The sequence below is a fragment of the Triticum dicoccoides genome, chromosome 1A (genome assembly GCF_002162155.2).
Source record: "Triticum dicoccoides isolate Atlit2015 ecotype Zavitan chromosome 1A, WEW_v2.0, whole genome shotgun sequence".
Lineage (NCBI taxonomy): Eukaryota > Viridiplantae > Streptophyta > Magnoliopsida > Poales > Poaceae > Triticum > Triticum dicoccoides.
The window spans coordinates 390,113,469-390,136,177 of record NC_041380.1 but is presented as its reverse complement, the minus strand read 5'-3'; the positions used below and the strand labels follow the sequence as shown (position 1 = coordinate 390,136,177).

General features: G+C 43.3%; 1 protein-coding gene across 3 annotated transcripts; it reads right to left on the bottom strand.

Annotated features, from left to right (window-relative positions):
• Positions 1-1,736: 1,736 nt before the first annotated feature.
• LOC119275410 lies at positions 1,737-5,230 on the bottom strand. Of its 3 annotated transcripts, none has more exons than XM_037556239.1 (7): positions 5,077-5,230; positions 3,619-4,113; positions 3,410-3,487; positions 3,120-3,218; positions 2,836-3,028; positions 2,297-2,724; positions 1,737-2,215 (listed from the first exon to the last, which is right to left on the bottom strand). In XM_037556239.1, exons 2-7 carry the CDS (start codon positions 4,066-4,068, stop codon positions 1,997-1,999), a joined length of 1,467 nt encoding a protein of 488 aa, XP_037412136.1. In that variant the 5' UTR covers positions 4,069-4,113; positions 5,077-5,230; the 3' UTR covers positions 1,737-1,996. The 3 variants fall into 3 exon arrangements, with proteins under 3 accessions (XP_037412136.1, XP_037412155.1, XP_037412145.1); XM_037556258.1 differs by lacking the exon at positions 5,077-5,230 and adding an exon at positions 4,527-5,068; XM_037556248.1 differs by lacking the exon at positions 5,077-5,230 and adding an exon at positions 4,481-5,067.
• Positions 5,231-22,709: the final 17,479 nt, after the last annotated feature.

The window sequence follows — 22,709 nt, the reverse complement described above, 5'->3', positions numbered from 1 at the left end:
CCAGGCAGCTCCATGCCCATTTGTCTCATCTTGGGTTCTTGTCTGATATTAACATCGCCAGTTCCCTTGTTGATGTGTACAGAAAATGTGGCTGCATTGCTCATGCACATAGGCTGTTCGACGAGATGCCTGTGAAAGACTTGCGGGTGTGGACGTCAATAGTTTGCGGCTACGCAGAGGATGGCCAGATGAGTATTGCTCGTCAGATCTTTGATCGGATGCAAAAGAGGAGTATCATTTCATGGAATGCTCTCATGGAGGGATACGTTCGTAATGGACAGGCAGCAGAAGCATTGAGTATTTTTAAACATTTGATCAAGGATGGTTTTCATCCAGATCAGTCCACCTTCAGCAGCGCTTTGTCTGCTTGTGCAGCTATTGGTTCAGTGACACATGGTAAGCAGATCCACGGCATGTTGCTACAAACTGGTTTTGATCCCAGTGTAATTGTTCTCAGCTCACTCATTGACATGTACTCGAAAGGTGGTTATTTGGCCGGTGCCAGACAGGTTTTCAGTCTAGCATGTCAGGAGAGGAAGGATACTGTGTTGTGGAATGCAATGTTATCTGCTCTATTCCATCATGCCCATGGACAGGACGTGATAGGATTGTTTGTTCAGATGATTCGGGAGCGAGTGAAGCCTGATGCTAACACGTTTTTGCTAGTTTTGACAGCTTGTTGCCATTGCAGCCTAGTTGATGAAGGCATGAATTTCTTTGATTTGATGACCAAGAGATACAGGATTGTTCCAGGAGAAGACCATTATGTTTGTGTGGTGGATTTGATCAGCCGTTCATCCCGTTCATGTGATGAAGTAGTTGAATGGATCAGAAGTTCACCATTCGGTTCTAGCAAACAAGCTTGGGAAACTTTGGTTGGGAAATGCGCGATAAATGGCAACGCAGAGTTGATGAGTAAAGCAGAGGAGCAGCTAGCCGAACTGGACAGTCCAAAATAAATGAGTGCTTGCTCTTCAAAGTTTGTTTTGCGAGGTTATCTCCCTTGACTCCCATGTTGAAGAAGGCTCAGGCAGACAAATTACTTTGTGATAAGAACTTTGGCATGGTGAAAGCTGTTTGTTCTTTGCACAGGAAACATTCTTTTGTGAACAGAGACTGGATAAGTGCATCCCTGAACAAGTGTGATGTAGCAGTGGCATCATAAAGAATCGGTGGTGAAGGGACCTGCAGACATGAGAGTTCTGCTGGGCGTGGTGTAATTGAAGGAAGAGGGAACGGATATTCTTGAGCAAATAATGCGCTGCGGCTTGGCATACCAAGTAAAGAGTGAAAAAGCGATTTCACAAATATTGTCAAGCAAACATCGCTCTGTCATGTCACATGCCAATGGACACAGGACACACCGAAACAGGAAGCTCAGCATTACTATTTTTCTGCTGGCCTTCTTGAAAGTTTGTAGGTACAAATAATTCATCGTCCATATTGTATCTGCATCTGTGTCCAGTTTCAGAAAATGGTGTACAGATACTTGCATTACAGCAAGGAAATGTGATTTTGCCCAGGTTAGCATGTAGTTGTGTCCACAGGATTACATGGCGGATGAAACAAATAAACATAGGCTATTGCAAATTTAGCAACATATTTCTGATGCTGGTGCATAAATCGTGTATGTTGTTTGTGTACAAACATGTGTGACAAAGCTAATCCATAAACATGGATGTTGTTTTTCTTTTGCTACTACAGGCGATACATTCATTTCATATGCATACCTAAGATATAAATTGTAATATTTCATATACATACTCCATAAATATGGATGTTCTTGTCCACAGGATTATGACGGCAGATGTTGTGTACAAACATGTTTCTGCTGCAGAACGCCATCATGTTCAACAACGTACATCAAATATCTTAAAAAGCAGACAAAATTCCCTAGAAAAGCCTAACTATGTATGCTGAGAATTGCGCTATCTACTTGGATGTTGCAACCAGCAAAATGACGCCAAAGCCTTCAAGTCTGTAATACTTCATGAAGCTATTGGTAATGCTTGACCCATACTGGCACAGAGTATACCAGAGTTCCCAGCACGAAAGAGAGCACGAAGGTCGCTGCAGCATAGACAAAGGCCCTACCAATCTGTCTGCTGCTTCGCATAGCGTAGATTTCAGCAGCAAAAGTAGACACTGTGCTCAAGCAGCCGAGGAAACCAAACTGTATGCCATTAAGAACAGTTGTCGAACGCTTTGTATTCACCTACAGAAAGACCAAAACCAATCAGAGAGATAGCAACACAATTTACATAAACCGTATAAACACATGCTTTAGCTATTATACCGCTTTGGCAGTCACGGCCAGTGATGCCATGATACCCGCAGCAAGAACATTGGCTAGAAGTGTCCCGATGGGCAGCCATTTGAGGGATCTCTGTTTGCCGATTCCCTGGCCATTGAGCCTTGCCAAGTACCAGCGTAACCAAACGCCCGGAGGCGCAACCGAGCACCCCAACCATAGTACAGCGCCATCATCAAGATTGCGCACCTTTATTATGGCCAACACGATGCTCAGAACCCACACAAAAGAAAGCAAAATCATCATAACTGCTATAAGCACAAAATGTTTAGTCCTAGTGTTGACTTTCAGGTGCTCCCAGTTACATTTGCTTCCTATTGAACTATTTTCCTTGATGCATTTCAGGATCCAGCTTCGTAGGCGCTCACCTGTTTCGGCGCCCACCCTGATGGACTCATTGACGATGAACATTCCTGAGTAGGTTAGTGTTGTTAATCATCAAAAGAATGATTTCCCTTATCTCTTTATTTAGTGATAACTAATTTTGGACTAATAGCACTTTATAGAAAATTATGATGAGGTACCTAATACTATGCCAGCTATGGCATATGCCCAATGGTCTTTGGAAGACATGCTAACCATCGCTTGATTCCACCCACTGAAGGTAGTAAGGCTTCCCATGTATCCGGTTGTGATTCCAACAATGAGATGTTCAGATATGTGCCGAATGTCAGTCTTAAAGATGATCCCAAACCAGGCCATCAGGAAGGATCCTAGCTGATGCACAAACATTTGGGCATTAACATGTGTCAGTATAGCCCAAATCCCTGGTGGTTTTTTACTTGAGTAGGTACAGGATAGAACATACCATGTTTGATGGAAGATCAAGGTACAACGGGCTTTGGTTGGAGGTGAGTGCCAGGCAGCCTGGGCCGAACAGCTTTTGGAGCCCATACCTTGTAAATACCTAATTTGGACATCAAAAACGTAATTACGGGAATGGAAAGGGATGGTACAACGGTAAATGTTTTCTGAATGCATGCATGAGTTTAAAGTAAAAATGTCCCCTGAACTTTCATCGATCTTCCGCTACATTTACGTACACTAAGGAAGATCACTTAGTAATTAACACCTAATACAAACAACAGTGAAAGTTACCCCAAATAACCCAAAGGCAGCTAAATGGATCAGGTAAGAAGCGTAATCTAGCCTCCGAGAAAGCATATATTCTTCAACCTGCAGGAAAGCATAGACATGTTCATTTTAGCATCTATAGCACACCGTACAGCCTCGCAATAGTGCTAGACAGCATAATCATTTGATTAATAATTGCAAGCAATCACTGAACTCAAAGTACAATTTTGTACCTTGCCTGATGAGCTCTCGCCCTTTGGCTCCACAGAAGACTCAGGTGCTGGCAGACCTGTGCCATGTGAGCTGTAGCCATGGATTCGATTATCTCGGACAGGACCGAACTTATGTTGATCCAATGTATTTGCCGTATCTTCATCATCCTCATCTTCCAAGGCTAGCACTCGGTCACCACTGTCAATGACCTGAGCCAAAGCCGAGCCATCAGCATCACCTAGCAACTGGTCTGCTGACTGAAGGGAATGCCTCATTGAGTTGAGGATCGAGTCGCCCATCTCGCGAGAGAGGCTAATGGATCCCCTTGAACTGGGCCTGCTACTTCTCCTGCTTAGCAGTGAGCCTGACCTAGCAGCCGAAGGATGGCCAGCGGAATCCATGGATTCACTTCTTACATAGCCCAGCCGATTCCCCTCAGAAACATGGCTCCTAGTTGAAGAGTCGTCCATAATGCAAGCTCGCTTTTCCAGCTAGCTACAAGAGATGTAAGAGCACTGCCAGAGAAAAAGAGAGTAGTTTTTCAAAATCAATCGCCACCAATACATGCCTTATAAAATCAGGGAGCAATAGGAACCAAAGAGATAGATTGGGGGTATATTTTTTGGCTGAAGCTGGACCAATCACATCAAAAACATATTAGTACTGCACAAGGCCGTGGAAAATCTTTTTTAAAAATTCAGAAATTCCTTTCTCTAGCCAATCCCAACGAATTCAAAACATATTAGCAGTGCCCAGCAAAGTTCAGAAAGTAAGAAGAAAAAACACCATAGCTCAAAATGTTAACAAAAGGTGAAAATAACATAGCTGTTTATGTACTGAAGGACACATAAAGAACTCTGAAAAAAGATTCCTGGCACATACACATGGGGTACTGAAGTAACTATATTGATCAGTGAAGTGATCATACGCAGGGATAGGGTACACCAGCTGAAGGCAAGACCAAGAGCCCAAGACAGGAAGAGCCAATCAGTGGGATCAAAATCCAAAAGAAGAGCCAAACGGTGGATCCACCACCGGAATTTAACGGAAGTGCTAACTAACCCGTGAAATAATTAAGTAGATGCAGACAAGAACATGTTGGCAACGTTGACGGCACCATTTCAATCAGCACGGCGCTTAGCCAAACATGTGGCGTCTGCTAATTAGGCTGCTACTGGATAAACAAATGGATTTCCAGAAGAGAAGCTAGTGAAAAGGCGCTGGCCTTTTTGACATGGACACTAAACTAATGGTGAACCAGTCTAATCCCCCGGCGCCTTTAGCTGCCGAAGCGCACTCGCTTGGTCAAGGAAGGTGGGAGGGAGATCGGCGGGACCCCACGCCGCCCGCGTACCCGCCGTCGCCGGTCCTTTTTCGCCGTCTCGGAGCCATGCATGTATCTTGCGGCTTCTTTGTCGATCGGATTTACCCATCTGCAGGAGCAGGAGAGAGGAAGGTGGACGAGAGGAGGAGAGAACCTGTTGGGGTTGAAGCTGACGGCGGAGGACGGCGGGCGGCTCGTGCGGACGGGGGTGAGCGCGCGTGACCGGCGGTGAGTCGAGGTGGTCGTCTCCGTGCATACTCCCCATTTTTATAGGTGGAAAACGGAATCACGGGAGAGCAGAGCCTGTGGACGGACGGGAATGGGATGGGTATGAACGGACTGCGCGGGGATGGCAATGGACGGCTCCGATCCGATCTTCTCACGACTCACGATTCAGCTTGCTGCTGAAAGAGTGAAGACGGACTTCACGGCATCTCCCACGTCGTTCCATGAACGGACATTTGGGCCATTTAACGTCATTCTTCAAATATTTTTTATTTTTCTGGTCCTTTTCCTTTCTTTACCGAGTTAAAGTTTCTCATTCAGTAGCATTTCAACGATACATTTAGAACTTGCAACAAATACAACCAGAAGCAATTTCATTGTATGTTCAACAAGTTTTATAATTAGCATCCATCAAACAAACAAATGGACTGATTGGTCGAACAGAATGACTCGCTTTTGCCTTCGCGTAGTTTGCAAAGATGTTGCAACCCTATTGGTCTACAAAATTCGCCACATCGGGATCCAAGTCACCAGTCTTCACGTGTGTACGACCTTGGACTCGCATGCTTGCTTAACCGCAAGCTTTTTCTTCTCGAGGTCAACTTTTTTCTTTTCTGCATATCCATGAACGCGTTAAACATCTTCGCCTTTTCTTCTTCTTGGCCTTTGCCTCCTCTTCTTCAACATGATGTCCTCTCACTTGTCTGTCATCTTGGTCACCATCCCTTCACGCTTCGCCTTCGTTCTCATGTTTCTTCTCGCTCGACCTCGGCAGTCGGCACACAGGTGGCCGGTACAAGCCCTCCCCCATTTGATCGCTTGTTTCACCAACTTCATCCCCTTTGGTGATGGCAGTCTTGACGTAATTGGATATATCACTCCACTTGATTTGGACATTCAACTTGCTCCAACAATGAAGCATCATGAATGGCTTTGCCCTCGTTTTTTTACAATGTCATTGCAGGGTCGGGCTAGCAAAGAAATACAATCACATGATCAACACATTGCAACATAGAGCAAAACAGTCACATGATCAACACATACAACATAGCAAAGCAAAACTTACGCGCTCATGGAGTCTCACGCCACTTGACCATCGATTTTGCATTTGTGGCTTTGTGCATATGCTCCACAAAACTTGTTGACGCACTCTTGAATGGTGAAGTAGGATCAACGCCCCTCTAAAACTATAGAAACCCAAGGGGTGAAAGTGTATTGTCTCCCAATTAATGTTTTTGTGTTGAAGACTCAAAAGTTTTTTGATTTTATTTGAGTCGTAGTGAACCCATGCTATAAAGAGGGGGGGGGGGGGTTGAGAGTGTTAGGGATCATATTCCATTCATATAAAATTCTTCAGAAGCAAAATCATGAATCAAATCCAAAATTGAATCTCTCGCTTGAATGTGAGGGCTTGTTGAGAAATAGTTGACCAGTTCAAAATCATGAACAAAATCTAAAATTAAACACCTCAATTGAATGGGAAGGGGTCCAAAATTAGGGTGCATAGTGAATTAGATGTTCCAGAGAAAAATAGGTGTTATGGGGATTGGTATGTTCTTTTAGATGGTGAGAGGGTGTACATGACTGATGTGTTTACATGCTGATAGCTGACCATTAATTTATGAAGTCATTGACACATTCAAAATCGTGAATCAAATCCAAAATTGAATATCTCAACTGAATAAGAGAGCTCATGGTGAAACAGTTGGCTCAACCAAAATCATGAACCAAATCCAAAATTACACACCTCAATTGAGCAGGAGGGCTCCAAGACTAGGGAGCACAGTGAATTAGATAGATTATCCAGAGAAAACAGGTCTTTATGAGAGGATTCACGAGGTTGATGCGTTTTGCAGGCTGGTTGTCGCTAATTAATATGATAAATCATTGACCCAGTTCAAATCATGAACTCCATCTAAAATTGAATACCTCAACTGAAAGAGCGAGCTCGTTGAGAAATAGTTGACCTGGTCACTTGAACAAAATCAAAAATTGAACATCTCAAATTGAATGGTGGGCTAAAATTAGGGAGCATACTGAATTAGATTCCCGAATGAGAGGGCTCGCTGAGAAATAGTTGACCAGGTCAAAATCATGAACTAAATCTAAAATTGAACACCTCAATTGAATGGAAAGGGGTCCAAAATTAGGGAGCATATTTTACTCCCTTTGTCTCAAAATATAGGATGTGTTATTTTTTCAAAAAAAAGTCAAATCTCTTGAAATTTGGCCAAATTTGTAGAGAGTATATCAATATCCTAATATCAAATCAGTATCATTAGGTTCATCATGAAATGAATTTTTATATTTTATTTAAGCAGTATTATGGATGTCAATATTTTTGGCTCTGGACTTGGTCAAATTAAAAAAATGGCTTTTCAAAAAATTAATGCACTTTATATTTTGGAATGAGAGAATATTTGGTTTGGCGAGTGGGGCAGATGATGGAGTGTGTTTTATTTTTATTTATAATAAGGTGTTTTGGTGGGCCTTTCGCGGTGTGACTTGTATTATTTGCTAATCAAGCCATATTTATATGGGGAATTTTTCTGCACAGGTGAATGCAAGTACTCCCTCCGTTTCTTTTTACTCTGCATATAAGATTTGGTCAAAGTCAAACTACACAAAGTTTGACCAAATTTATATAAAAATATATAAACATCTACAATACTAAAACTATATAGTATGAAAATATGTTTCATGGTGCATCTGATAATATTGATTTCATATTGTGAATGTTTATATTTTTTTAATATAAAGTTAGTCAAACTCTACAAAGCTTGACTTTGACCAAACCTTATATGCGGACTAAAAATAAACGGAGGGAGTATATTGGTATTACAGTATCACATATTGGTGTTTCTTTTTTATAGGTGGTGAGATGTTGTGCGGGGTTGACATGTATTTATAGGCCGGTTGCTGACGATTGATTTGAAAAATTGTTGGCCTCGTTAAAATATGAACTGTAAGTGTATCTAGTGCCCCTTAGTGATTTTGGTGTATTGAAGACTTATAGGTTAAGGGACTAATGCGCTTGTGAGTGTACACAAGACTATAAGTCTATCAGGAGTTTGATATTTACAGAGAAAGTCGACCCCTGAAAATGAATGTCTTCAACTGAAGACCTTGGATTTCTTAAGACTTTCTGAAGACTTTGAAAGTGAAAAAATTGGTGTGACCGTGAAGACTTGATATTCATGCGAGGAACATGAAGCGTGAAGACTTTTGTTTTCGTAGTTTCATTTTCTCTTTCTTGAGTCATAGGAAACACTGTATTGTTAAAGGGGGTCGAGGTAAAACTAAGGAAAAGTTTCCAGGTGATGCTCATCTCAAAATCCTACACCTACCATTCCCTTCGAGTGAAGCCATTGGAAATCTCATACAGTTCAGTCAATTTCTTTAGTGACAGAGACGAAGATCTTCTGGTCTCTGAGGAATTTGTCCTGACTGAGGAGTTAGAAATTCGCCAGTGTGGATTGCCTACAAGTGAGGAACATGATAGCCATGAGAAATTTGAATCTCAAATTTCTGACCGTTGCTGTGTTATGCGCCAGCTGTCCCAAAATATCTTATCCACCTAACGGTCATATCATTGAAGGGCATTTATGTCTTATCATGTTGGGTTGCTCCCTAGGCTATAAATAGCCGCCCCCTACAACCACTAGCTGGTTGGCTACTCCGCAAGAAACTGACACTTGTCATTGAGAGCATTCCATCCTCCGAGGACTTTGAGCGAAAATCATCAAGAGAGGAAAAACCCAAACCCCAAACCAAACACCTACAAACCCAAAGTGATTGAGCATCACTGAAGAGATTGTTCCTGTGTGGAACCGACGCTTGTTACTTTTGAGGACTGTGCATCCTCCAGACAGTTAGGCGTCATAGTCTAGAGCATCCAAGAGGAAATTGTGAATCACCGAGTGACCGAGTTTGTGAAGGTTTGAAAGTCACCTGAAGACTTACCACGAGTGTTTGGACGAGGTCTGTGTGACCTTAGTTCAAGGAGAATACGGTGAGGATTATGTGTCCTCAGATTTAAATATCTAGCCGCTCTAACCAGACGTATAACTGTCACAGCAGTTGGAACTGGTCTACCAAATCTTTGTCTTCACCGAGCTAACTGGTTCTATTTTCTCAACCCATTCATTTCTTCATTACTGTGTTGTGTACCTGTTCATATCTGTTTGAATACTTTGACTGAAGACATTCTCAATTTCCTCAGTTCAATCTTTTCAGTCTGTTTGTCTTCATTTTGTTTTATCCCGTGCTTACGCTTTCTGTACTCTGTGTTTGTTTTCTATTCATCATGATGTCCATGCTTATGTTATGTCATGTCTGCATCTGAGTACTTATTCCGCTGCAAGTAGTTCTTCGCTTAGGAATTTCCTCACCCTGAAATTTCTCAGTGAATAATTCATAAAAATCACCTATTCACCCCCCTCTAGTCGACTTAACACACTTTCAATTGGTATAAGAGCAAGGTACTCCCTTGTTCTGTGTGATTTTGGTTTAACCACCTGGAGTTTTAGTTATGTCGACCGCAAGTATGATCAAGGTCTCTGTTGGGTGTCCTACCTTCGATGGGACGGACTACCCCTACTGGAAGAATAAGATGTGAATGCATCTTGAGGCAATTGACAACAATCTATGGTACGTTGTGGAAAATGGAGTTCCCTCTATCACTCCTACCATCAATGCTGCTGATGTGAAGAGATTCAACCAACTAGACTCTCAAGCGAGGAACATCATATGTGGCCATCTGAGCAAAGGGCAGTATGGCAGAGTGAGTGCTTTGGAGACAACAAAGCTTATCTGGGATAGGCTGTCCAAGGTCAATGAAGGAGTCTCAACACAGTGTGACTCTCGAGTTGACGTTCTTCGCAATCTCTTCAACTGCTTCAAAAGACTTGACAATGAAAATGTTCAGCAAACCTTCGATCGCCTCACTGACATCTCAAATGAGCTTCAAGCACTTGGTGCCTCTGACATCACCGACCACGAGGTGGTGAAGAAATTGCTTCGATCGCTTGATTCCTTATTTGACACCCTTGCACTGATGAAACAAGAACGTGGAGACTACAAGTCACTTGATCCCGCTGATATCCTCGAGAGGCTAAACACTCATGAGTTTCAGCTTGATGAGAAGAGAGAGATCTATGGATCGAGCTATGCAGATCACGAGCTCTAAAGGCCAAGGCAGTGTCTGAATCTGAAGGTGAAGATTCTGGTAGTAGCCTTAGTGATCCTGAAGAAATGAGCCAGGAGCTAGCAATGCTCGTGAGGAAATTCCAGAAGTTCTCAAGACATGGTCGTTTTGGAAAATCCTTAAGAAGTGATGACTTAAGATCAGATTCCTCATTCCGTAATTACAAGAAGAGACTTTGCCACAAATGCAAGAAACCCAGTCACTACATTCAAGATTGTCCTCAGTGGGAAAAGGAATCAAAGAAGAAGAAGTACAAGGACTACAGTTCTGATGATTCAAAGAAGAAGAAGAAATCTTCAAAGTCCTCTTCATCAAAACCTTCAAGGTCTTCATCTCACAAGAAGAGCAGCTCCAAGAAGGCTCGGACATTCATTGACAAGGAAATGGACTCTGAAGCTAAATCTGAGGAAGAGGAGGCATCTGAAGAGTCAGACTCTGGTGTGGCGAGCCTAGCCCTCACTACTGAGTTCGTCAGCAAGTCCATCTTCAACTCTGAGGAAAAGGACCTCCCCAACACCACTGACGATGATGATGATGACTACGCTTCCACCTATTGCTTGATGGCAAAAGGTGCAAAGGTACTCAAATATCCCTCCTCTAAATCAAGTGAGGATGAATCTGATGAAAACCTCAAGCCTAGCTATTCTAAACTTGCTAAGATTGCTGTGAAACAACAAAAGGCTCTTGAAAAGGTTCAAAATATGCTAGACAAAAGCGATGATATGTTGGGTGAAGAAATGGATCGCACTAAAACTTTGACTGAAAATCTTTAGAGACTTCAGACTAAGTTTGATAATCTTCAGAGTCATCATAACACTCTCTTATCTGATCATGAGAAGATTTCTTATGAATTTCTTCAAAGAAAGCAAGATCTTGAGAAGTTAAGAGTGAGTTATGAAGATCTTCAGAAGGAGCGTGATTCATTACTTGCTCAACAAATCAGCGCTACTCAGGAAGAATTTATTCCTCCATGTTTGAAGTGCATTGAACATGAATCTGCTAATTCTTCACCTGAAAGTTCAAATGCTTCTATTGCTGCAAATTCTTCAGTTGACTATGTTGTCACTAATTTCTCATCTGAGGATGCTGCTAGTATCACTGACCATGCAGGGCTGAAGGAATTGTATGTGACAGGCATGTACAAAAACCTGAAAGGGCATCAGGCTCTTTGTGATGTGCTTAAGAAGCAGATCCTCAACATGAACCCTAGAAAAGAGGGTATTGCCTTTGAGAGGAAACTCAATGTTGATGGGACCTACTGGAAGCCTGAGCAGTATCCCAAAACCTCATGGGTTGCTGCAAAGGGACCTTCAGTGGATCCATCTACTTTATCGGACTTTACATGTGAATCTTCATATTCCTCTGATAAGTCATTTGATTCCAACTATAAGCTGTTCAACAATCAGAATGGTGAAGTATTTGCTAGATATGTTGGCACTAACTGCAGGAATGGTCCTCCTATGAAGAAAATCTGCGTTCCCAAAAGGTGCCTTGAAAGTCTTCAGGTGAATGTCATCATGACACCACCTGTGAAGAATAGGAACCCAGATCAAATTCTTCATGTGGACCAGAGTCTTCATATGGATCCAAGTCCTCATATGGACCACTTTCCTCACATGGATCAAAGTCCTCACATGAATATCATCGTGCTAACACTTCTATTTCGTAGGGAAAGACTAAGGATTATGGATATGTGCATTATTCTTCAAATCATTATGTTCATAAATCCTTGAAGAATTTCTTCTTATCCTAACCCCTCTTATGTGAAACGAAGTGGATTGGCATCTATGCCACCTTTCTCTTATGGAGCTCACAGAATGATGAACTCTTTACCACCCCTTCATATGTGGGTGGTGAAGAAAAGAACTAATCTCTTCTGAGGTCAGGTCTCCAGACGAACCTAAACGTCTGAAGAACTTGCTGGAGACCTGAATATGCTTGAAAGGACGCAAGCTAATCATGAAGAAATGAATTTTCATTTCTCACATCCTCATACTAATTTACCTGTTCTATCGCTTGATGAAATTGATCTGATGAATTTGATGTCATATTCTTCACTGATGAAGTATATGAGTTCGTAAGCTGCACTAATTCATCTGTAGGATGATCAACCCAAAGCCACTGAGTGGGTCCTCGACAGTGGATGTACAAATCACATGATTGGTGACAGGAGCTTATTGATGGACACTGCTTTATCTCCATCATATCAGAAGCATATCACCTACGCTCACAAAGGCAAAAGCAAGGTATTGGGTCTAGGTAAGGTTGCAATCTCAAAGGATCGACACATGGACAAAGTCATGCTTGTCGAGTCCTTAGGGTTCAACCTCGTGTCTGTCTCAATGCTTTGTGATCTTGATATGGTTGTTGTCTTCGGCAAGTATCGTTGTGTTGTGATCATGGAAGCTGACAATTCCAAAGTCTTCGAAGGCTTTAGGAAAGGAGATTTGTATATTGTTGATTTCTCTACAGGACCACAACCTGCTACATGTCTACTTGCAAAAGCTTCAGAAGACTGGCTATGGCGTCGACGACTTGGTCATGCTGGCATGAGGAACTTGCACACACTCGCGAAGAAGAAGCATGTCATTGTCATCGAGGGTGTCAAATTCTTCAATGACCATTTGCATGGAGCTTGTCAAGCCGAAAATATGACCAAGGCCAAGCATCCCTCAAAGACCATCATGATTACCACTCATCCATTTGAATTGCTTCACATGGATCTCTTTGGCCCTACTCATTATGCCACATTTACCAATGTTGCATCTCTATATGGCTTTGTCATTGTTGATGATTATTCTCGTTATACTTGGGTGCATATCATCACTTACGAAACTGAAGTGCAGGAAGTCTTCAAACGATTTTCCTCGAGGGCTTCAACCAACTTTGGTGTGAAGATCAAGCACATCAGAAGTGACAATGGAACTGAGTTCAAGAACACTGGTCTTGATGACTATCTTGATGAACTTGGTATTACTCATGATTTATCTGCTCCTTATACTCCTCAGCAGAATGGCATCGTGGAGCACAAGAACAGGACTCTTTTTGAGATGGCTCGCACTATGCTTGATGAGTATAAGACGCCTTCTCACTTCTGGACTGAGGCAATTGATACTGCGTGCCACATCATCAATAGGGTATATCTTCACAAATTCTTCAGAAAGAGCTCATATGAACTCCTCATGGACAAGAAACCCAATGTGACTTATTTCAAAGTCTTCGGTGCTAAATGCTAAATTAGAGATCTGCATCACAATTCTAAATTTGCACCGAAAGCACATGAAGGTTTCATGCTTGGTTATGGTAAGGACTCGCACACCTACAGAGTCTTCAACACCTATCACCACAAGGTTGTTGAAACTGTAGATGTGCGGTTCGATGAAACTAATGGCTCGCAAAGAGATCACCTACCTCCTGTGCTAGATGAAATACCACCTAAGGAATCAATTAAGTTCAAGGCTACTGAGGATATCATTCCTACCAAAGAATCTATTGGGGAACGTAGCAATAATTCAAAAATTTCCTACGTGTCACCAAGATCAATCTAGGAGATACTAGCAAAAAGATAGAGGGAGTGCATCTTCATACCCTTGAAGATCGCTAAGCGGAAGCGTTACAAGAACGTGGTTGGTGGAGTCATACACGCAACGATTCAGATCGCGGTCGATTCCGATCTAAGCGCCGAACAACGGTGCCTCCGCGTTCAACACACGTACAGCACGGGGACGTATCCTCCTTCTTGATCTAGCAAGGGGAGAGGAGAAGTTGAGGGAGAACTCCGGCAGCACAACGGCGTGGTGGTGATGGAGCTCATGGTTCTCCGGCAGGGCTTCGCCAAGCGCTACAGAGGAGGAGGTGTAGGAGAGGGAGAGGGCCACACCAGGGGAAGGGTTCAACTGCCCGCTCTCTCCCTCACAATATATAGGGGAAAGGGGGAGGAGGAGGCGCCCTAGGGTTCCCTAGGGGAGGGGCGGCGACAACAGGGGAAACCCTAGATGGGTTTGGGTGCCCCCACCCCTAGGAAACTTGCCCCCAAGCCGGGAGGGGTGGCTGCCCTAGGGGAGGCGCCCCCACCTCTCCAGGTTATGTGAGATGGGGTGGGAGGGGCGCTCAGCCCCTTAGTGGGCTGATGTGCCCCCTCCCCTTGGCCCATAAGGCCCCCCAACGCTTGCCGGGGCCTCCGAAACCCCTTTCAGACACGCTGGTCGTCACCCGGTACCCCCGGAACAATTCCGGACTCCAATACCCTTCGTCCAATATATCGATCTTCACCTCTAGACCATTCCGAGACTCCTCATCACGTCCGGATCTCATCCGGCACTCCGAACAACCTTCGGTAACCACATACTATTTCCCATAACAACTCTAGCGTCACCGAACCTTAAGTGTGTAGACCCTACGGGTTCGGGAACCATGCAGACATGACCGAGACATCTCTCGGGCCAATAACCAACAGCGGGATGTGGATACACATGTTGGCTCCTACATGTTCCACGATGATCTCGTTGTATGAACCACGATGTCAAGGATTCAATCAATCCTGTATGTAATTCCCTTTGCCTATCGGTATGTTACTTGCCCGAGATTCGATCGCCGGTATCCCCATACCTCGTTCAATCTCGTTACCGGCAAGTCTCTTTACTTGTTCCGTAATGCATGATCATGTGGCTAACTCCTTAGTCACATTGAGCTCATTATGATGATGCATTACCGAGTGGGCCCAGAGATACCTCTCTGTCATACGGAGTGAGAAATCCTAGTCTCGATTCATGCCAACCCAACAGACACTTTCGGAGATACCTGTAGTGCACCTTTATATCCACCCAGTTACGTTGTGACGTTTGGTACACCCAAAGTATTCCTACGGTATCCGGGAGTTGCACAATCTCATGGTCTAAGGAAATGATACTTGACATTAGAAAAGCTTTAGCAAACGAACTACATGATCTTGTGCTACGCTTAATATTGGGTCTTGTCCATCACATCATTCTCCTAATGATGTGATCCCGTTATCAATGACATCCAATGTCCATGGCCAAGAAACCATGACCATCTATTGATCAACGAGCTAGTCAACTAGAGGCTTACTAGGGACATATTACGATCTATGTATTCACACATGTATTATGGTTTCCGGTTATTACAATTATAGCATGAACAATAGACAATTATCATGAACAAGGAAATATAACAATAACCATTTTATTGTTGCCTCTAGGGCATATTTCCAACAGTCTCCCACTTGCACTAGAGTCAATAATCTAGTTCACATCCTTATGTGATTAACACTCATAGTTCACATCGCCATGTGACTAACACCCAACGAGTTTACTAGAGTCAATAATCTAGTTCACATTGCCATGTGATTACCACACAAGAGTTTACTAGAGTCAATAATCTAGTTCACATCACCATGTGATTAACACTCAATGAGTTCTAGGGTTTGATCATGTTATGCTTACGAGAGAAGTGTCAGTCAATGGGTCTGCAACATTCAGATCCGTGTGTTCTTCGCAAATCTCGATTTCATATTGTAGATGTTGCTACTATGCTCCACTTGGAGCTATTCCAAATGGTTGCTCCACTATACGTATCCAGTTTGCTACTCAGAGTCATTCGGATAGGTGTTAAAGCTTGCATCGACGTAACCCTTTACGCCAAAATCTTTATCACCTCCATAATCGAGAAACATTTCCTTATTCCTAAGGAAAATTTTGACCACTGTCCAATGATCCACTCCTGGATCACTCTTGTACCGCCTTGCCAGACACGTGGCAAGGCATGTCGTTCTACACAACATGGCATATCGTATAGAGCCTATGGCTAAGGCATAGGGGACAAATTTCGTCCTTTCTCTTTCTTCTGCCGTGGTCGAGCTTCAAGTCTTAACTTCACACCTCACAACTCAGCCAAGAACTCCTTCTTTAACTGATCCATCTCGAACTCCTTCAAGATCATGTCAAGGTATGTGCTCTGTGAAAGTCTTATTAGGCGTCTTGATCTATCTCTATAGATCTTGATACCCAATATGTAAGCAGTTTTACACATGTCTTCCTTTGAAAAACTCCATTCAAAAAACCCTTTATGCTTTCTAGAAATTCTACATCATTTCTGATCAACAATATGTCATCCATATATACCTATCAGAAATGTTGTAGTGCTCCCACTCACTTTCTTGCAAATACAAGTTTCTTGCAAACTTTTTATAAACCCAAGCGTATATTCCAACTCTGAGATGCTTGCTCCAGTCCATAGAAGGATCGCTGGAGTTTGCATACCTTTTAGCACCCTTAGGATTGACAAAAACCTTTTGGTTGTATCACATACAACCTTTCCTCACGGAAACCGTCAAGGAAACTTTGTTTTGACATCCATCTGCCAGATTTCGTAAATGAAAATGCAGCAACTGCTAACATAGTTCTAACAGACTTTAGAATCGCTATGATTGAGAGAGTCTCATCATAGTCAACTCCTTGAACTTGTCGGAAACTTCTTTGAGACAAGTCGAGCTTCACAAATGGTGACATTATCATCAGCGTTTGTCTTCTTCTTAAAGATCCATTTATTCTCAATGGCTTACCGTTCATCGTGCAAGTCCACCAAAGTCCATACTTTGTTCTCATACATGGATCCTATCTCGGATTTCATGGCTTCCAGCCATTTGTTGGAATCTGGTCCCACCATCGCTTCTTCATAGCTCATAGGTTCATCGTTGTCCAACAACATGACCTTTAAGACAGGGTTACAACTCAGAAGTTGACCCTTGTTGACCTACGATGTTTGATAGTAATTTGATCTGAAGCTTCATGACCATCATCATTAGCTTTATCCTCAACTAATGTAAGTGCCACAGAAACATCTTTCTGTGATGCGCTACTCTCTAGTTGAAGTGAAGGTTCAACAACCTCATCAAGTTCTATCTTCCTCCCACTCAATTCTTTCAAGAGAAACTCTTTCTCGAGAAAGGACCTATTCTCAGCGACAAACACTTTGCCCTCAGATCTGAGATAGAATGTATACCCAATCGTCTTGTTTGGGTATTCTATGAAGATACAATTTTCCGCTTTGGGTTTGAGCTTTTCTGACCGAAGCCTATCTACATAAGCATCGTAGCCCCAAACCTTAAGAAACAACAACTTTGGTTTCTTGCCAAACCATAGTTCATACGGTGTCGTCTCCACAGACTTAGATGGTGCCCTATTTAAAGTGAATGTAATTGTCTTTAATGCATAACCCCCAAAAATAGCGGTAGATTGGTAAGAGACATCATACACCATATCCAATAAGGTTCGATTACGACGTTCGGACACACCATCATGCTATGGTGTTCCAGGCGGCGTCAACTGTGAAATGCTTCCACCTTGTCTTTAGTGATTGCCAAATTCATAACTCAGATACTTTCCCTTTGATCAGATCGAAGGAACTTGATCTTCTTGTTACGATGATTCTCAACTTAACTCTGAAATTGGTTGAACTTTTCAAACATTTCAGACTTATGCTTCATTAAGTAAATATACCCATATCTATTCAATTCACCAGTGAAGGTGAGAAAATAACAATATCCACCGTACGCGTCAACACTCATCGGACCGCACACATCAGCATGTATGATTTCCAACAAGTCACTTGCCCGTTCCATTGTTCCAAAGAACGGGGTTTTAGTCATCTTGCCAAAAAAGGCATGGTTCGCATGTGTCAAGTGATTCAAAATCAAGTGACTTGAAAAGTCCATTAGCATGGAGGTTCTTTCATGCGCTTTACACCAATATGACCTAAGCGGCAGTGCCACATGAAAGTGGTACTATCATTATCAACTCTGCATCTTTTGGCATCAATGTTATGAACATGTGTATAACTACGGCCGGGATTCAATAAACCATTCACATTGGGTGCATGACCATAGAAGGTATTATTCATGTAATCAGAATAACCATTATTCTCTGACTTAAATGAATAACCGTATTGCTATAAACATGATCTAATCATGTTCATGCTCAACGCAGACACCAATGCAAACAACATTTATCTAGGTTCAACACTAATCCCGAAGGTAGAGGGAGCGTGCGATGGTGATCACATCAACCTTGGAAACACTTCCAACACACATCGTCACCTCGCCCTTAGCTAGTCTCCGTTAATTCTGTAGCTTTTATTTTGAGTTACCAATATTAGCAACTGAACCGGTATCTAATACCCAGGTGCTACTAGGAGTACTATTAAGGTGCACATCAATAACACACATATATCAAATATACTTTTGTTGAAGTTGACAACCTTCTTATCTACCAAGTATTTGAGGCAGTTCCGCTACCAGTGACCGTTCCCCTAATAGAATCACTTTGTCTCGGGTTTGGGTTCTTGGGTTTCTTCACTGGAGCGGCAACTGGCTTGCCATTCAAGAAGTTTCCCTTCTTGCCCTTGCCCTTCTTTGAAACCAGTGCTCTTGTTAACCATCAACACTTGATGCTCCTTCTTGATTTCTACCTTTACGGTCTTAAGCACGATGAAAAGCTCCGGGATTATCTTCCCTTGCATGTTATAGTTCATCACGAAAATCTAGTAGCTTGGTGATAGTGACTGGAGAACTTTTGTCAATCACTCTCTTATCTGGAAGATTAACTCCCACTTGATTCAAGTGATGGAAGTACCCAGACATTCTGAGCACATGCTCACTAGCTGAGATATTCTCCTCCATCTTGTAGGCAAAGGTCTTGTCAGAGGTCTCAACCTCTCAACACGGGCATGAGCCTGAAATACCAATTTTAGCTCTTCGAACATCTCATATGTTCTATGGCGTTCAAAACACTTTTGGAGCCCCGACTCTAAGTCGTAAAGCATGGCGCACTAAACTATTAGGTAGTCATCAGAACGTGTCTACCAGATGTTCACAACATCCACAAACGACGCCAGAGGGGTTGGCACACCGAGCGGTGCATCAAGGACAGAAGCCTTCTGTCTAGCAGTGAGGACAATCCTCAGACTACGGCCCTAGTCCGCACAATTGCTTACAATATCTTTCAACTTAGTCTTTCTCTAGGATCGTATTAAAAAAAAGAGCTAAAGCACGAGCTATTAATCCACAACATAATTTGCAAAGACAATTTAGACTATGTTCATGATAATTAAGTTCATCTAATCAAATTATTCAATGAACTCCCACTCAGATAGACATCCATCTAGTCATCTAAGTGATACATGATCCGAATCAACTAGGCCGTGTCCGATCATCACGTGAGACGGACTAGTCATCAACGGTGAACATCTCCATGTTGATCGTATCTACTATACGACTCATGTTTGACCTTTCGGTCTCTCGTGTTCCGAGGCCATGTCTGTACATGCTAGGCTCGTCAAGTCAACCTAAGTGTTTTGCATGTGTAAATCTGGCTTACACCCGTTGTATTCAAACATTAGAATCTATCACACCCGATCATCACGTGGTGCTTCGAAATAACGAACCTTCGCAACGGTGCACAGTTAGGGGGAACACTTTCTTGAAATTTTAGTGAGGGATCATCTTATTTATGCTACCGTCGTTCTAAGAAAATAAGATGTAAACATGACAAACATCACATGCAAATCATAAAGTGACATGATATGGCCAATATCATCTTGCGCCTTTGATCTCCATCTTCGAGGTGCGACATGAACATCATCGTCACCGACATGACACCATGATCTCCATCATCATGTCTTCATGAAGTTGCCTCGCCAACTATTACTTCTACTACTATGGCTAACGGTTAGCAATAAATTAAAGTAATTACATGGCATTTTCATTGACACGCAGGTCATAAATAAATTAAGACAAATCCTATGGCTCCTGCCGGTTGTCATACTCATCAACATGCAAGTCGTGATTCCTATTACAAGAACATGATCAATCTCATACATCACATATATCATTCATCACATCCTTTTGGCCATATCACATCACATAGCATACCCTGCAAAAACAAGTTAGACGTCCTCTAATTGTTGTTGCATGTTTTACGTGGCTGCTATGGGTTTCTAGCAAGAATGTTTATTACCTACGCAAAACCACAATGGTGATATGCCAATTGCTATTTACCCTTCATAAGGACCCTTTTCATCGAATCCGATCCGACTAAAGTGGGAGAGACAGACACCCGCCAGCCACCTTATGCATCAAGTGCATGTCAGTCGGTGGAACCAGTATCACCTAAGCATATGTGTAAGGTCGGTCTGGGCCGCTTCATCCCACAATGCCACCGGATCAAGATAAGACTAGTAACGGTAAGCAAATTGAACAAATCATCGGCCACAACTGCTTTGTGTTCTACTCGTGCATAGAATCTATGCATAGGCCTAGCTCATGATGCCACTGTTGGGGAACGTAGCAATAATTCAAAAATTTCCTACGTGTCACCAAGATCAATCTAGGAGATACTAGAAACGAGAGAGAGGGAGTGCATCTTCATACCCTTGAAGATCGCTAAGCGGAAGTGTTACAAGAACGCAGTTGGTGGAGTCGTACACACAGCGATTCAGATCGCGGTCGATTCCGATCTAAGTGTCGAACAACGGCGCCTCCGTGTTCAACACATGTACAGCCCGGGGACATCTCCTCCTTCTTGATCCAGCAAGGGGAGAGGAGAAGTTGAGGGAGAACTCTGGCAGCACGACAGCTTAGTGGTGATGGAGCTCGTGGTTCTCCGGCAGGGCTTCGCCAAGCGCTACGGAGGAGGAGGAGGTGTAGGAGAGGGAGAGGGCTGCACCAGGGTTCGGCTGCCCTCTCTCTCCCTCACTATATATAGGGGGAAGGGGGAGGAGGAGGAGCCCTAGGGTTCCCTAGGGGAGGGCGGCGGCCACAGGGGAAACCCTAGATGGGTTTGGGTGCCCCCACCCCTAGGAAACTTGCCCCCCCAAGCCAGGAGGGGTGGCTGCCCTAGGGGAGGCGCCCCCACCTCTCCAGGTTATGTGAGATGGGGTGGGAGGGGCGCTCAGCCCCTTAGTGGGCTGATGTGCCCCCTCCCCTTGGCCCATAAGGCCCCCCAACGCTTGCCGGGGCCTCCGAAACCCCTTTCAGACACGCTGGTCGTCACCCGGTACCCCCGGAACAATTCCGGACTCCAATACCCTTCGTCCAATATATTGATCTTCACCTCCAGACCATTCCGAGACTCCTCTTCACGTCCGGATCTCATCCGGCACTCCGAACAACCTTCGGTAACCACATACTATTTCCCATAACAACTCTAGCGTCACCGAACCTTAAGTGTGTAGACCCTACGGGTTCGGGAACCATGCAGACATGACCGAGACATCTCTCGGACCAATAACCAATAGCGGGATCTAGATACCCATGTTGGCTCCTACATGTTCCACGATGATCTCATCGGATGAACCACGATGTCAAGGATTCAATCAATCCCGTATGCAATTCCCTTTGCCTATCGGTATGTTACTTGCCCGAGATTCGATTGCCGGTATCCCCATACCTCGTTCAATCTCGTTACCGGAAAGTCTCTTTACTCGTTCTGTAATGCATGATCATGTGGCTAACTCCTTAGTCACATTGAGCTCATTATGATGATGCATTACCGAGTGGGCCCAGAGATACCTCTCCGTCATACGGAGTGACAAATCCAGTCTCGATTCATGCCAACCCAACAGACACTTTTGGAGATACCCGTAGTGCACCTTTATAGCCACCCAGTTCGTTGTGACGTTTGGTACACCCAAAGTATTCCTACGGTATCCGGGAGTTGCACAATCTCATGGTCTAAGGAAATGATACTTGACATTAGAAAAGCTTTAGCAAACGAACTACACGATCTTGTGCTACGCTTAAGATTGGGTCTTGTCCATCACATCATTCTCCTAATGATGTGATCCCGTTATCAATGACATCCAATGTCCATGGTCAGGAAACCATGACCATCTATTGATCAACGAGCTAGTCAACTAGAGGCTTACTAGGGACATATTACGATCTATGTATTCACACATGTATTACGGTTTCCGGTTAATACAATTATAGCATGAACAATAGACAATTATCATGAACAACGAAATATAATAATAACCATTTTATTGTTGCCTCTAGGGCATATTTCCAACAGAATCTGCTGAAGAAGTCATTCCAGAACGTGAAGAACATCATGCTGGTGAACCTGAAGAAAATGGCTCTGAAGAAAATGCTGAGCAAATTCCTCATCGTCAACCAGCTCATCCTCGCTTTGCTAATGAAGTGCAGATTGAGAGAATCATCAACGACATCAAAGCACCAGGTCCTCTCACACGCTCAAAAGCTTCACATTTGTCTAACTTTTGTGGGCACTTTGCTTTCGTCTCTATCACAGAGCCCAATGTCGGTGTCAAAACCGGCGAAT

Bases quoted from the DNA above. Each gene is read 5' to 3' on its own strand.
- LOC119275410 (XM_037556239.1), bottom strand. From the start codon at position 4,068: ATGGACGACTCTTCAACTAGGAGCCATGTTTCTGAGGGGAATCGGCTG. The intron at 2,725-2,835 runs GTACCTCATCAT...TAACCTACTCAG, and splicing joins CATAGCTGGCATAGTATTAG to GAATGTTCATCGTCAATGAG. The intron at 2,216-2,296 runs GTATAATAGCTA...GTCTTTCTGTAG, and splicing joins TGGCCGTGACTGCCAAAGCG to GTGAATACAAAGCGTTCGAC.